Source organism: Melanerpes formicivorus, unplaced genomic scaffold (genome assembly GCF_026170545.1).
Source record: "Melanerpes formicivorus ecotype bairdi unplaced genomic scaffold, bMelFor1.0.p_v2 SCAF_8, whole genome shotgun sequence".
NCBI lineage: Eukaryota > Metazoa > Chordata > Aves > Piciformes > Picidae > Melanerpes > Melanerpes formicivorus.
Window position 1 is genome coordinate 4,264,910 of NW_027142360.1, and position 16,035 is coordinate 4,280,944.

At 48.3% G+C, this 16,035-nt stretch overlaps 1 protein-coding gene across 14 annotated transcripts in view; it reads left to right on the top strand.

The window, feature by feature from the left end:
* CALD1 (caldesmon 1) overlaps positions 1-16,035 on the top strand; it is a 265,740-nt gene that overhangs the window by 175,888 nt on the left and 73,817 nt on the right. Inside the window, exon 1 of one of the 14 annotated variants that reach the window (XM_068141864.1) lies at positions 12,479-12,525. The exons of 12 other annotated variants lie outside the window; for them this stretch is intronic. In XM_068141864.1, the coding sequence (XP_067997965.1) occupies positions 12,494-12,525 (32 nt within the window). In that variant the 5' untranslated portion in view covers positions 12,479-12,493. One more of the 14 variants, XM_068141863.1, reaches the window with a different exon arrangement.

Consider the following 16,035-nt stretch of genomic DNA (forward strand, 5'->3'; position numbering starts at 1 on the left):
TAACCTCTCAAGAACTGAGGGTAGCCAGAGATTGGATGTGGCACTTGGTGCCATGGTCTAGTAGGTATGAGGTGTTGGGTGACAGGTTGGACTTGATGATCTTTGAGGTCTTTTCCAACCTTGTTGACTCTATGATTCTGATTCTATGATTCTGAAAATTAAAATATATTCTCTGTAGAGGACCAAGCTCCTGCCTGTGCTATCTGAGGGCACAGCAAAGCAGGCATCAGATAAGATGTGTCCAGTTCTGGGCCCCTCAATTTAAGAAGGACATTGAGACACTTGAACGTGTCCAGAGAAGGGCAATGAGGCTGGGGAGAGTCCTCGAGCACAAGCCCTATGAGAAGAGGCTGAGGGAGCTGGGGTTGTTTAGCCTGGAGAAGAGGAGGCTCAGGGGAGACCTTCTTGCTGTCTACAACTACCTGAAGGGAGGTTGTAGCCAGGACGGGGTTGGTCTCTTCTCCCAGGCGACCAGCACCAGAACAAGGGGACACAGTCTCAAGCTGCGCCAGGGGAAGTTTAGACTTGAGGTGAGGAGAAAACTCTTCCCAGAGAGAGTTGTTAGCCGTTGGAATGTGCTGCCCAGGGAGGTGGTGGAGTCACCATCCCTGGAGGTGTTCAAGAGGGGACTGGACGTGGCACTTGAAGCCATGGTCTAGTAGTCATGAGGTCTTGGGTGACAGGTTGGACTTGATGATCTTTGAGGTTTTTTCCAACCTTATTGATTCTGTGATTCTAAGATTGAGTGCCACATGGACACTACATCAGTATCTGGAGGTACATCATTGCAAATGTTTACTATTTCAGGCTTCAGGTTTTTTGTCTATGTCTTGAGCATCTCTCCTGTGAAGAGAGACTAAGAGCCCTGGGGCTGTTTATTCTGGAGAAGAGAAGATTGAAAGGGGATCTGATCAATATCTATCAATATCTGAGGGGTAGGGGGCAAGTGGAGGGGGCCAAGCTCTTCTCGGTGGTGCACAGCAATAAGCCAAGGACCAACGGATACAAAATTGAACAGAGAAGGTTTCAGCTCAAATTGAGGAGAAACTTCTTTACAGTGAGGGTGCCAGAGCCCTGGAGCAGGCTGCCCAGAGGGGTTGTGGAGTCTCCTGCTCTGGAGACTTTCCAAACCCCCCCTGGATGCATTTCTGCGCAGACTACCCTGGGTGATCCTGCTTTGTCAGGGGGGCTGGACCAAATGATCTCTGGAGGTCCCTTCCAACCTCTAATGTTCTGTGTTACTGTGATGCACAGGGTTGTGTTCCTAATCCTGCAGAACTTGTCTGAGTAAATAGCTCTATCTCCTGATGAGGCATTAGGTACATGGTAATGTGTCTGTGTGAGCATGCAAACTGTGTTTGTGTGTGCCTCCACGATTTGCACATGCATGTGTCCAACCCCAAAGCTGCATATTTCACTCTGAGTATGTATCTTAATACACATGACCACCATGTAAGTATTACTCACTGCTTTCACTGAACACATCAACATTTTGGCTGCTGTTTATAAGTCTCTTCACAGAACCACACAATTAACCAGGCTGGAAAAAACCTTTGAGATCATCAAGTCCAACCTATCACCCAACACCATCTAATCAACTAACCTATGGCTCCAGGGACAGTGACTTCACCACCTCCCTGGGCAGCCCATTCCAATGGCTAACCACTCTGTGAAGGATTTCTTCCTAACATCCAGCCTAAACTTCCCCTGGTGCAGCTTGAGACTGTGGCCTCTTGTTCTGGTGCTGGTTGCCTGGGAGATGACACCAACCCCCACCTGGCTACAACTTTCCTTCAGGTAGTTGTAGACAGCAAGAAGGTCTCCCCTGAGCCTCCTCTTCTCCAGGCTAAACACCCCCAGCTCCCTCAGCCTCTCCCCATAGGGCAAAGCAGCAAAGCAAGCTGCAAACTACAGGGTGGAAGCCTTGTGTTAAATCCTGTTCAATGTCTGGCACAGCCTGGGTAGGTCCAACCATGCCACACCAATCCTGCCACACCTCTGAGGTGGAAGCCACAGAGGATCACAGCCCACTCAAAGCCCTTCACTGGAAAATCTCCTGCTGAGTTCCCTGCCCTCTCTGAAGCAGTCAAGTGCTCTTCCCAGGGGACTTCATTTCTATGGGACTCTGCTTTCAGACAGTGTTCAAGCAGCTCCTAGGGTCCAATGACCACTCTGGTTCAGATACATATTGAATTTGGCTGTGGTGTGCACCACAGAAGTTCACTCTGGGCTACATGGGCTTTGGGAGTGCAACAAGAGGAGGGCCTGCTGCTTCCTGCCACCAGCCAATAACTGATACCATCCTAACTCTTATTCCCAAATGCCCAGAGAGAATCTTTTGCTGATTAAGTGCTCTTAAGAGGTATCAAAGCAAGTTGCCTTTGGTAAATCACCCAGCCTTGTGCTGTGCTGGTTGCCATCAGCTCCCTCACCCCTGGAACTGTGCTCCTGACATACAAGAGCCCTTAGGGTTCCTGGGTGCATTTCAGCCTCCTCACCAGCAAAAAGCATCCTGGGACTAATGTAACCAACACAAACCTACCCTTGGCCCAGCAAACCAAGGGCTCTTCTCTTCTGCTTTCAAGCTTTTTCTGCTGTGGTCAAGAACTGCCACACAAAGGTGACCCCAGCTGTTGAGCCCTGTTTCCATATCTGTGTTTCTACTGTGTAAAACATTCCCATTTTATACAGGGAGAAACCAAGGCTTGGAGAGGTGCTGCCAGTAGCTTGCAGCCATAAGCATCCAGGTGGATATAACTCTGGCTTATAATTAAAAAATAAGGGAAAGGATAGAATCACAGAATGGTCTGGGTAGGAAGAGGCCTCCCAAGGTCACCCAGTCCAATCCCCTCTGCAGTAAGCAGGGACATCCTCAACTAGGTCAGGTTGCCCAGAGCCCTGTCAAGCCTCACCTTGAATATCTGCCCAGAGAGGTCTCCTTCTCTGGAGTTTTTCAAAGCCCACCTGGATGTATTCCTGTGCAGACTACCCTGGGTGATCCTGCTTTGGCAGAGGGGCTTGACTAGATGGTCTCTGGAGTTCTCTTCCAACATCTAATGTACTGTGATGACCTGCTGAGCCACTTGGATATCCACAAGTCCATGGGACCAGATGGGATCCATCCTAGGGTGCTGAGAGAGCTGGCGGATGTGCTAGCTAGGCCACTCTCCATCATTTTCCTCCAGTCCTGGCTCACCGCTGAGGTCCCAGATGACTGGAAACTGGCCAACGTGGTCCCCATCCACAAGAAGGGTCGGATGGAGGAACCTGGAAACTACAGGCCAGTCAGCCTGACCTCAGTGCCAGGGAAAGTGATGGAGCAGATTATCCTGGCAGCAATAACTGCGCACCTGAAGGATGGCCAAGGGCTCAGGTCCAGCCAACATGGATTCAGGAAGGGCAGATCCTGCCTCTCCAACCTGATCTCTTTCTATGATCAGGTGACCCGTCTGGTGGATGTGGGGAGGCCTGTGGATGTGGTCTACCTAGACTTCAGCAAGGCCTTTGACACCGTCCCCCACAGCAAACTGCTGACTAAGCTGTCAGCCCGTGGATTGGACCACTACACTCTGTGCTGGGTTAGGAACTGGCTGGAGGGCCGGGCCCAGAGAGTGGTCGTGAACGGTGCCACATCCAGCTGGAGGCCAGTCACCAGTGGTGTCCCCCAGGGATCAGTGCTGGGCCCTGTCCTCTTCAACATATTCGTTGATGATCTGGATGAAGGGGTAGAGTCAGTCATCAGCAAGTTTGCAGATGACACAAAGTTAGGGGCAGATGTTAGTCAATTAGAGGGTAGAAAGGCTCTGCAGAGGGACCTCGACCGACTGGAAAGATGGGCAGAGTCCAATGGGATGGCTTTCAACAAGTCCAAGTGCCAGGTGCTGCACTTTGGCTATGGCAATCCCATGCAGAGCTATAGGCTGGGGTCGGAGTGGCTGGAGAGCTCCCAGACAGAGAGGGACCTGGGTGTGCTGATCGACAGCCACCTGAATATGAGCCAGCAGTGTGCTCAGGTGGCCAGGAGGGCCAATAGCATCCTGGCCTGCATTAGGAATAGTGTGGCCAGCAGGAGCAGGGAGGTCATAGTGCCCCTGTACTCTGCTCTGGTTAGACCGCACCTTGAGTACTGTGTCCAGTTCTGGGCTCCTCAGTTTAAGAAGGACATTGAGACACTTGAGCGTGTCCAGAGAAGGGCAACAAGGCTGGTGAGAGGCCTTGAACACAAGCCCTATGAGGAGAGGCTGAGGGAGCTGGGATTGTTTAGCCTGGAGAAGAGGAGGCTCAGGGGTGACCTCATTGCCCTCTACAACTACCTGAGGGGTGGTTGTAGCCAGGAGGGAGTTGGCCTCTTCTCCCAGGCAACCAGCACCAGAACAAGAGGACACAGTCTCAAGCTGCGCCAGGGGAGGTTCAGACTCGAGGTGAGGAGGAAGTTCTTCACCGAGCGAGTCATTCGGCATTGGAATGGGTTGCCCGGGGAGGTGGTTGAGTCATCGACCCTGGAGGCGTTCAAGGGGAGATTGGACGTGGCACTTGGTGCCATGGTCTAGGCATGGGGTCTGCGGTGTCAGGTTGGACTCGATGATCCTCGAGGTCCTTTCCAACCTAAGTGATACTGTGATACTGTGATACTGTGATACTGTGACATCCACTGAATGGATGAAGCTAGGCATCATTTGGCCTGTGAATGACTTTATTCCCAAAATTCCAAGAGACAGGAAGGATGGATTACATTCAAATGGAAACATTCTTTGTACTGTGGTTTTGCCTATTACGTGATGGAAATCAGCAGAGCGCAAGACAATTGTTTAGTTTTGGGGCTCCAACCACCTCCCTGGGCAACCTGTTCCAGTGTTCCACTACCCTCATGGTGCAGAACTTGTTCCTAGCATCCAATCTGAATCTGCTCTTCTCTAGTTTGAAGCCATTGCCCCTGCTCATAGCCATAGGATGACTTCTTAGCCCTACAAAAGTGCAGAAGACTTAGTGCTGGGAAATGGCAGAGTCTCTGTTACTTGAGATATTTAAAACTGGACTGAAAAAAAACCCACCAAACCCAAACCAAACAAACAAATTACACAAGCAAAACACAGCAAGAGACAGTTCAGCATTATTTCATGATGAGGTGCACAGTCTTGTTTTTATGAGTACTCAAGAGCTTTACTCTAAAACATTACATATGGACTGCCAGATTTAGCCTACTGCATATGATTTAACATGCCAAGTGGTGTTCATCTGTGAAATGAAGTTCCTGCTCACATGCCAGTGTCCTAGAGTGAAATTTCATAGGAGAGTAAATGTAGCTGCTTTTTGCCTTGTGAGATGCATACACTGAGTCCCCTGCAGTGAACTGTATTGGGACATTTCAGAACAGACTTTAAAAAAAGCCAACTTTGTCTGCTCTGTGAGAACATGAAAGAGGCTGTGGCATCTTTCATTTTCCCAGGGAGGGAACAGTTAAAAATATTCCTCAAACAAGGAGCAGATGTTAATGTCATTAGAATGGATTTTCATACAAAAAAACCCAGAGTTGCAAAATGCCAGTAGCTTTGCACAGTCCTCCTCAGAGTTTGCCTGCTCATTTCAGACCAGTGGCACAGAGGAGAGGTGGTGTAGGGTGAGCTATTTACTGCCTCCGAAACGCAGCACTGACATTTCTTTACTTGCTGGCACGTTGCTGGAACTTGGAAATGGGCTGAACAAAGTGTTACAGAAACATGAAGGTACTTGAACAGCAAGGCAAGAGCAGGGAGCAGCACAGCAAATCCACTGTTGACAAACAGGTAGAGAAAGGAGCAGGCTGCATACAGAAAGGAATGGTTTGGATGGGGTGAGTGCCTCTGTCAAACTGAATTCAGAGTGATCAGCTCACTGAAAACTCTGCCCTGCATGCAGGAGTGGTCAAAGTAAAAACAAGAAAATATGAAGTGGCTTTCTGGATGACCTCTGGACAGTCTTACTGTTAGTATGAGTAGACGCTGGAACCTCCCAGTAATAATTTCCTCTTGGAAAGCTCTCACGTCTCCTTTCTCCTCCTCAGTTTGCAGCTTTTAATGTTGAGAAGATAGGAAAGACACTTATTTGTAAAGAAACTTATTTGTAAAGTTCCCTGGGTACCAGCCCTCATGAACCAAGGGTCCAGGAGGGTTGGACCTACTTCAAACAGGAGCTCTTGAAGGCACAGGAACTGGCAGTTCCCATGTGCCAAAAGACGAGCCTGTGGGGAAGGCTCTGGGCCTGGATAAGCAAGCAGCTCCTGGAGGATTTAAGGGGGAAAAAGAGGCTGTATCACCTTTGGAAGGAAGGGAAAGCTTTTCGAGGTATGTTTAAGTAAGTTGTTAGATTATGTAGGAATAAAACTAGGGAGGCAAAGGCCCAGCTGGAACTGAAGCTGAACACCTCTGTGAGAGACAATAAAAAGCATTGTTACAAATATATTAACAATAAAAAGAAGGGCAGGAAGAACCTGCACTCCTTATTGGACTGGAGGGGAACACAGTGACTGAAGAGGAGGAAAAGGCTGAGGTCCTGAACACCTTCTTTGCCTCAATTTTTAACAGCAAGGAAGGAGTTCAGGACAAGTGGCCTCCTGAGCGGGGTGATGGGGTCAGGGAGCCGTGTAATGCCCTGGTAATCCATGAGGAATTAGTTCGGGACCTGCTGAGCCCCTTGGACACTCACAAGACCATGGGACTCGATGGGATCCATCCTAGGGTGCTAAGAGAGCTGGTAGATGAGCTGGCCAAGCTGCTCTCCATCATTTTCTTCCAGTTCTGGCTCACTGGAGAGGTCCCAGATGGCTGGAAACTGGCCAAGGTGGTCCCCATGCATAAGAAAGGTCGGATGGAGGAACCTGGAAACTCCAGGCCTGGCAGCCTGACCTCAGTGCCAGGGAAAGTGATGGAGCAGATTATCCTGGGGGCAATAACTCTGCACCTGAAGGATGGCCAAGGGCTCAGGTCCAGCCAACATGGGTTTAGGAGGGGCAGGTCCTGCCTCTCCAACCTGATCTCCTTCTATGATCAGGTGACTGCCTGGTGGATGTGGGGAGGCCTGTGGATGTGGTCTGCCTGGACTTCAGCAAGGCCTTTGACACTGTCCCCCACAGCAAACTGCTGGCTAAGCTGTCAGCTCATGGCTTGGACCACAACACTCTGTGCTGGGTTAGGAACTGGCTGGAGGCTGAGCCCAGAGAGTGGTGGTGAATGGTGCCACATCCAGCTGGCAGCCAGGCACCAGTGGTGTGCCCCAGGGATCAGTGCTGGGCCCTGTGCTCTTTAACATCTTCATTGATGATCTGGATGAGGGGGTCGAGTCAGTCATCAGCAAGTTTGCAGATGACACCAAGTTAGGAGCAGATGTTGGTCAGTTAGAGGGTGGAAAGGCTCTGCAGAGGGACCTCGACTGACTGGACAGATGGGCAGAGTCCAATGGGATGGCATTCAACAAGTCCAAGTGCCGAGTGCTGCACTTTGGCTACAGCAACCCCATGCAGAGCTACAGGCTGGGGTCAGAGTGGCTGAGAGCTCCCAAACAGAGAGGGACCTGGGTGTGATGATTGAGAGCCACCTAGATATGAGCCAGCAGTGTGCCCAGGTGGCCAAGAAGGCCAATGGCATCCTGGCCTGCATTAGGAATAGCGTGGCCAGCAGGAGCAGGGAGGTCATAGTGTCCCTGTACTCTGCATTGGTTAGGCTGCACCTTGAGTCCTGTGTCCAGTTCTGGGCCCCTCAGTTTAAGAAGGACATCAAAACACTTGAAGGTGTCCAGAGAAGGGCAACAAGGCTGGTGAGAGGCCTTGAACACAAGCCCTATGAGGAGAGGCTGAGGGAGCTGGGATTGTTTAGCCTGGAGAAGAGGAGGCTCAGGGGTGACCTCATTGCCCTCTACAACTACCTGAAAGGTGGTTGTAGCCAGGAAGGGGTTGGCCTCTTCTCCCAGGCAACCAGCACCAGAACAAGGGGACACAGTCTCAAGCTGTGCCAGGGGAGGTTTAGGCTTGAGGTGAGGAGAAAGTTCTTCACCGAGCGAGTCGTTCGTCATTGGAATGTGATGCCCAGGGAGGTGGTGGAGTCACCGTCCCTGGAGGCATTCAAGAGGGGATTGGACGTGGCACTTGGTGCCATGGTCTAGTCATGAGGTCTGTGTTGATAGGTTGGACTAGATGATCCTCGAGGTCTCTTCCAACCTTAGTTATACTGTGATACTGTGATTATTATAATAGATGAGCCCCTGTTACAGGAAGGATCTGGAGCTGCTGGAACATGTCCAGAGAAGGGCCACAAGAATGATCAGAGGGCTGGAGCTGCTCTGCTATAAGGACAGACTGAAAGAGTTGGGGCTGTTCAGTCTGGAGAAAAGACGGCACTGACAAGACCTTATTGTGGACTTCCAGTATCTTAAGGGAGCTACATGAAAGCTGGGGAGGGACTTTTTAGGATTTCAGGGAGGGATAGGACTGGGGGGAATGGAACAAAACTATCAATGGGTAGATTCAGATTGGATGTTAGGAAGAAGTTGTTCCCCATGAGGGTGGTGAGACACTGGCACAGGTTGCCCAGGGAGGTGGTGGAAGCCTCATGCCTGGAGGTTTTTAAGGCCAGGCTGGATGTGGCTGTGAGCAACCTGCTGTAGTATGAGGTGTCCCTGGCCATGGCAGGGGGGTTGGAACTGTATGATCCTTGAGGTCCCTTCCAACCCTAACAATTCTATGATTCTATGATTTGACTTGAGTTCACTGCTATGAATGACCCTTCTCTAATGTCCTGGTTTAGTGAGTGCTTTTTTCCTTAGTTTTGACTCCTCCTAGTGTCTTCCTTAGGGGCTTTGGTGTCCTAGAACCAAGTAATAAGCCCTGAAGCATCAGAACATATGAGGAAAGCAGGCTGAGACATGTATCTCCTGCTCCCATGATTTGTTCATGCTTTAGACACCCATGTGAAATTTTGAAAGGATCTAGGGTAAGGTGATTTGCCTCGTCCTCCTCCATATGCAAGATCTTCACCTCAGGGCCACAGTGTACTGAGAGTGTCCCTTTCAGTTAAGTTATTCAATAAGGTAAAGAATAAACATTTGACTTAAACATAGTGAAGGGATTAGTAAGTGCAAGGATCTATAACTGTCTCAGGTGCTCCTCCCACTTCTTTTTGAAGGGGTTGCAAGGATGGCAAAATCTTGGCTGTGTGAGCCTCCTTCAAAGGAACCAGTTCTGCATTGCAGTAAACGTCTGGAGCTGCTGGGTCCGCACCCAACAGCAAACAGATTCCTGGCGCTCCATGGGCTGGCCTCGGCGCAGCCCTTTGTGTTGCAGGCTGGATCACAAAACATCCTGTAGCTCTGGTTAAAACACTGGTGCTCCTCAGCTGAATAAGCCTTGTGACTTTAATGATGGGCACAGCTCTAAGGACAGCTGAAGGTGAAGCCACCTGTGCACTCACCAGTGCAACGGCGTGCTGTTCATGGGGGTGAGCCCAGGTCCACTTGGCAGTATGCTCGTTACCTGTACGTGGTGGTGGATTGATTTGCCTACGTCCAGAATCTGATCTTGCAGCCTTGCAACTGTGACAAATTATAGTTTCACCAAGATCTTGAAGGAAAAAAAATTAAAAACAAATCATCATTAATGCTGTTAAATTAAAAATTAATGTGTGGGACACCAACCTGCAGAGCATTTCAAGCACTTGTTAACTGAGGTGCCTCCCCTAGACTAGCACTACAGATGGTGAAGAGACTGATAGTGTCACAGCATCACAGTATCACCAAGGTTGGAAGAGACCTCAAAGATCATCAAGTCCAACCTGTCACCCAAGACCTCATGACTAGACCATGGCACTGAAGCCATGGGGATGTTTAGTCTGGATGTGGGGAAGAAATTCTTCAGAGAAAGAGAGATTTGCCATTGGGATAGTCTGCCTAGGGAGGTGGTGGAGTCACCAGCCCTGGAAGTGTTTAAAAAGAGACTGGATGAGGCACTTAGTTTAATTGATTAGATGGTGTTGGGTGACAGGTTGGACTTGATGATCTCAAAGGTCTTTTCCAACCTGGTTAATTCTATTCTATTCTATTCTATTCTATTCTATTCTATTCTATTCTATTCTATTCTATTCTATTCTATTCTATTCTATTCTATTCTATTCTATTCTATTCTATTCTATTCTATTCTATTCTATTCTATTCTATTCTATTCCATTCCATTCCATTCCATTCCATTCCATTCCATTCCATTCCATTCCATTCTATATTCTGTAAGTGGGATTTGCTCACCTTGTTTGTCTGCAGTTCTTCATGTTCAGGCAAAAGTGGTGCATGTGTTGAGGGAAAACTTGTATGGCCAGAGTTGCTTATTGCTCAATCAGTAGGCAAATGGCCTCTGTCCTCAGGAGGTGTGGGCAGGAGGTGTTCAGGAGGAGACTGGATGGGGTGCTTGGTGCTATGGTTTAATTGTTTAGGTGGGTTGGATTGGTTGATAGGTTGGATGCGATGATCTTGAAGGTCTCTTCCAACCTGGTCTAGAATAGAATAGAATAGAATAGAATAGAATAGAATAGAATAGAATAGAATAGAATAGAATAGAATAGAATAGAATAGAATAGAATAGAATTAACCAGTTTGGAAAAGACCTTTGCAATCATCAAGTCCAGCTCCAGCAGCCAACACTATCTAACCAACAAAACCATGGCACCAAGTGCCTCATCCAGTTGCCTCTTAAACACTTTTAGTGACGGTGACTCTACCACCTCCATGGGCAGTACAGTCCAACAGCTAACAACTCTCTCTGGGAAGAACTTTCTCGTCATCTCCAGCCTAAACCTCCCCTGGCACAGCTTGAGACTGTGTCCTCTTGTTCTGGTGCTGGTTGCCTGGGAGAAGAGACCAACCCCCACCTGGCTACAACCTCCCTTCAGGTAGTTGTAGAGAGCAAGAAGGTCTCCCCTGAGCCTCCTCTTCTCCAGGCTAAGCAACCCCAGCTCCCGCAGCCTCTCCTCACAGGGCTGTGCTCCAAACCTCTCCCCAGCTTTGTTGCCTTTCTCTGGACACCTTCCAGCAAGTCAGCGTCTTGGAAAAGACCTTAGAGATCATCAAGTCCAACCTGTTACCTAATACCTAACACCTCTATGTTTTTCTTCCTTTACAATCAGCATTATTTGCTTTTTCTTGATCCAGACCATAATGCCAGAGTATTTAATATACTGAAAGATGGTGTTTTTCACATGTAAGTTAGACCCAACAGTCTGCAGAAGGTGTACATGAAGAAACAGCAGCTTCTTGGGCTAGTGCAAACCCTGAACTTCAACATTCTTGCATGGGAATCCTTCACCTCTCACAAAAATCTGCCTCCTTGGAACTGTAGAGGTTTTAGGAGGGAAAAAACATGTAGTTATTGACTGCAGGATTTGAGCAGAAGGTAAATGAGTATCAGTGCCCCAAGCAAAGTGCAGCTGGTGGTTTCTTGCAAGTTCTGAGAAGAAAAACAAAACCAAAACCCTGTTAAGGTTGATGCCTCCTTGGGCATCCAGCATCCTCCAATGTTTTGTTGGTGTGGAGAGGAGTGCCTCAGCCTTCACCCAAAGCTAAGAGTGCCACCTACTGAACTCAGACATTCCTTCCCACATAAGGGCAAGCTTGTAGTGAAGCTTTCCTAGCAGAGTCCTAATCCACCCACACCCACTCCTGTAATTTATGAGGTTTAACAAGATCGGAGCCTGGGGTGGAATGGCTGCAGGAGTGCACAGTAAGCTGTTTCACTGGCATAGATGGGCTTGTAAGGGGCATGTGAAGCAAGCAGGTGAAATCACGGTGACTGACGGTGCCTCCATTTAAATCACTTCGTATTTCTGTTTGCTGCCTCATTCTCTGGATTAGATGGAAGACGAATGAGGAGGATCTCCTAGGTTGGCTGTTTTTACCATCACTGCAGCTGAGCTTGCAACTACTTCCCACCTCCCCAGATTTGTTTCTGTTTGGCAATCATCTTTCAGTCGTTTGAACCGCCCGGTCCAGCTCGACCTTTCACAAGTTGCTCTGGATGCAAGTGCCTGCAAAACACTTAAGCAATGATTTACAATCAAATGGGAGGAGTGTTTCCTGCACTATTGTTTTATACTGGGGTCCTCTCCCCTCATCACCTCTTGACGGGCAGGAATGGGACGTTCCTACAAGCAAGTATCTGTGAAGGGACCTCCGTGCAGCGCTGGGGCTGCTCAGTGCTCAGGCAAGCTTGCTAAACACAAGCTGCCTCTTGTGAAAGCTGAATGGGAAGAGAGCATTTGGCAGCCCACTGGAGCTGCCGAGAAATCTGCAGGAATTTCTGTTAACAGTGGGCCCAGACATAGCAAAGAGGATCTATTAGAGAGAATACAGTAAAAAACCCAATAATCATATGATCACAGAGTAGAGGAGGGGAGAAGGAAGGGGAGGGAGGATACAAAATAGACGATGAGCTCGATAATAGGCAAATAGAGAGTGTGATTACTGGAGCTCCAGGACCAACCAAATGGTTAACCTGTGGGATGGAAAGAGCCTCCAGTGAGTCTCGCATGCCTGAAAGGATAATGGCATTTTTATTATCTCATTCCACACCCTGATCATCTGTCCATTTGCTCCCCGGAGCTGGCAGCAGTTTGCACTGATTCACACGCTGCAGACATGATCAGCAGATCATACTGCAGGCAGAACTTGTCAAGCCTTTCCAAGTGAGTTGCTGCTTTATTCTGATATCTGTATGGATATAGCCTTTTGGTGGGGTGTAGGAAGTGCTGGCCGGTGGGAAAGGGGAACAGACGGGTGTAACAAGTTGGGAAGCTGAGTGAACTGAGGAATAAGCACTGGGTGCAGAGTGGCTTCTTTTGCTCCTCTCTTTGCTGTGTCGTGCTCTGTTTAAAGGAGAAGCCTTTCCATTTGTGCATTTCTCTTACCTGGATTACAGGATTTGTCCCGTGGCAGAAGGAGTATGTGGGAAGGGCTGGCTGCTAATAGGAGTCCTGGCAACGGGGAATTCGCAGAAGTTTCATAGTTTGTGTGAAAACACTTGTGTAGCTCAGATTGCTTAATTCCCTGAGTAAATGAAGTCCTCGTGGCCATGTTCATCCCTGAATGTGGGAGGGAAGCGAGAGAAGGGAATCAGTTAGCCTGTGCAATTTTGCCAAAGAAATGATCTGCTGTGTTTGGATCCTGTGGCGTTGTTCTGTTTGCCTGCTTTATATGTTGAAGGATGGGAAACAGGACACTACTATGCTTCTAAAACACTGTCATTTATAGCAGGGTTCTGCTTACCAATTTTGAGGAGTTTTGAGAAGCAACTGGAATTTCTGTGTGCCATTTTCTGATAATATTCAGCATGAAATCTTGTGTTCTGAGAGGGAGATCAGGGATTTCTGAAACCCAGCCCTTCCAAAAAGTCACTTCCAGGAATCTGGAATACTTCCATTGTGCTTTCAGAAGTTAGGCAACAAATGCTAATTTAACTAAGAGCATGTCCAATGAGTTTGTTTTGTGCTGGTCCGTGGTGGAATACAGCCACAAGCTACAGTAGCCAACCCTCCTGTACTGCTCTACGGGAATGGGGAGCAGCTGTGGCAGAGGACCAGCTTCTCTGCAGCCAGCATGAGGGAAAGCAAGGGAGGGACAAAAGTGAAGTGGGTGAGATTTGGGCACTTTAGTGCTGGAATGGGTTGTCCAGGGAGGTGGTTGAGGCCCTGTCCCTGGAGGTGTTTAAGCCCAGGCTGGATGAGGCTCTGGCCAGCCTGATCTAGTGTGAGGTGTCCTTGCCCATGGTAGTGGGGTTGGAACTAGATGATCCTTGTGGTCACTTCCAACCCTGACTGATACTATGATAACTGGTGGAAGCCTTGGCTCTCAATTCTTACCGTGGGGATCAGTGCAGTGACTCAGGCTGAAACCTCTGAGATGAACTTTCAAAGCCTTTCACTGGTCTGCTTTGAGGATGGTTTAGCTGTTAGGGCCTTTTTTACTTAAACCAGAAAGCATCAGATATCCTTCCTGAGAGACATTCTCCTCCACTCCCTGCTGCATGAAAGATGGAACCACAAGTGTGCTAACTTTGTCTGGTGTATGTGTGAGGCATTGAAGGAGTGCTGGGAGGAATGCCTTAGCTTGTGTACAAGTAGCACTTGCAGTGAATTGAGTTCACTGTAGTCAGAGAAATTGTATCTGAATGAAAACAATTCAATTCTTTTCCTCTTGAATAATTAGCTGCTATGCTTTTCCTGGATCTTGGCACATTTGTGTCCTGTAGCTGCCTCTAAAGAAGAGCAACCATACTTTGACAACCAGTCATGGTTTTTCTTTTGTCAAGATCCACAGTAGCATATCTGGGGAGGAAAAGCAAAGCTCTCTTTGGAGAGGACTCCTTAAGAGAAATCAAATGTGTGGCCAAAATTTGGAAACTGATTTGCTCCTTTTCAGCAATCAGCTCCGTGCTCTCAGACTGAAAGTGGGGAAGACACCTTTAGATTTGCCCACAAAGGGCTTCCTTAAAGCACTCCTCAGTGACACACATGATGAAATATTGCCCTTCCCAGGCTGAGGCATAGCATAATCATTCCAAGTGCTCATGTCTCCTCAGGAGATTGCAAGGGAAAGGAAAAGGACCATTAAAATCCTTATAAGTTAGCTCTGGAGAGCCTCCAGGGAAGAGGAGGAGGCTGTTATTGCACTGTTTTGAACGAGGTACAATGTGATTTGTACTTTTTGGGTTTTGCAAATGCCCTCTAATGGCCTCATTCTATGAACAGTTTCAACTGCATTGTTTCAAGATACTCTCTATGCTCTCTGTGTGCCTGTGGCATTGTAGGAAATGTTGTAAGGGCTGAATATAACCCTGCCAGCGTTAGATACGCTAAAAATTAAAAGCAGAAGCTCTCCTCATAGCCAAGAAATGGTTTGATTGGCCTGAAAATGTAGAGAGACTACTTAATAAGTGTACAGGGATTGAATTGGATTGCTTTGCTGGACATGGAAGTGTTTACTGTGCAAGTTCCTAGGGAAAGAAGCCAGCTTTGCCAACAGGTAGACTGTTTTCTTCCTGCAAATTCTAACTTTTTATCAGCCTTTGTGAGCAATTTGCAGACAGTTTGCTTTTGGGGAAGTTTATTTGTCCACAGTATTTTTTTCACATTGTAGGTTGCAGCCTCTGTTTCTTGGCTGGGTGTTCAAAGCTGCTGATCAGCTAGTTTAGCCTGGAGAAGAGGAGGCTCAGGGGAGACCTTATTGCTGTCTACAACTAACTGAAGGGAGGTTGTAGCCAGGAGGGGGTTGGTCACTTCTCCCAGGCAACCACCAACAGAACAAGAGGACACAGTCTCAAGCTGTGCCAGAGGAGGTTTAGGCCGGAGGTGAGGGGAAAGTTCTTCACAGAGAGAGCTGTTAGCCATTGGAATGTGCTGCCCAAGGAGGTGGTGGAGTCACCGTCCCTGGAGGTGTTCAAGAGGCAATTGGTCATGGCACTTGGTACCATGGTCCAGTTGTCATGAGGTATTGGGTGACAGGTTGGACTTGATGAGCTTTGAGTTTTTCTCCAACTTTATTGATTTTATGATTCTAGTTTTGTTAGGAGAAGAGAAGGATTGAAGAGAATACTTCTCTGCAGAACTGTTGGTTGAACTATGTTGTTTGGTTAACTCTGCTCCAAAAAGCAATGCTGTTTAATTTTCACTTGAAGACATCCCTTTACTTCGTCCTAGATCAGTTCTCTGCTGATCATGCTCTTAATTTCTTTTCCCCTGTGGGTATCACAGAATCACAGAATGTTAGGTGCTGGAAGGGACCTTGAAAGCTCATCCAGTCCAACTCCCCTGCCAGAGCAGGATCACCTAAAGCAGATCACACAGGAATGCATCCAGGCAGGTTTTGAATATCTCCAGGGAGGAAGACTCCACAACCCCCCTGGGCAGCCGGTTCCAGGGCTCTGTCACCCTCACAGGGAAAAAAAAATTATCCTCAGGTTTCCATGGAACTTCCTATGCCTCAACTTCCACCCAGTGCCCCTTGTGCTGTCGCTGGGCATCACCCAGCAGA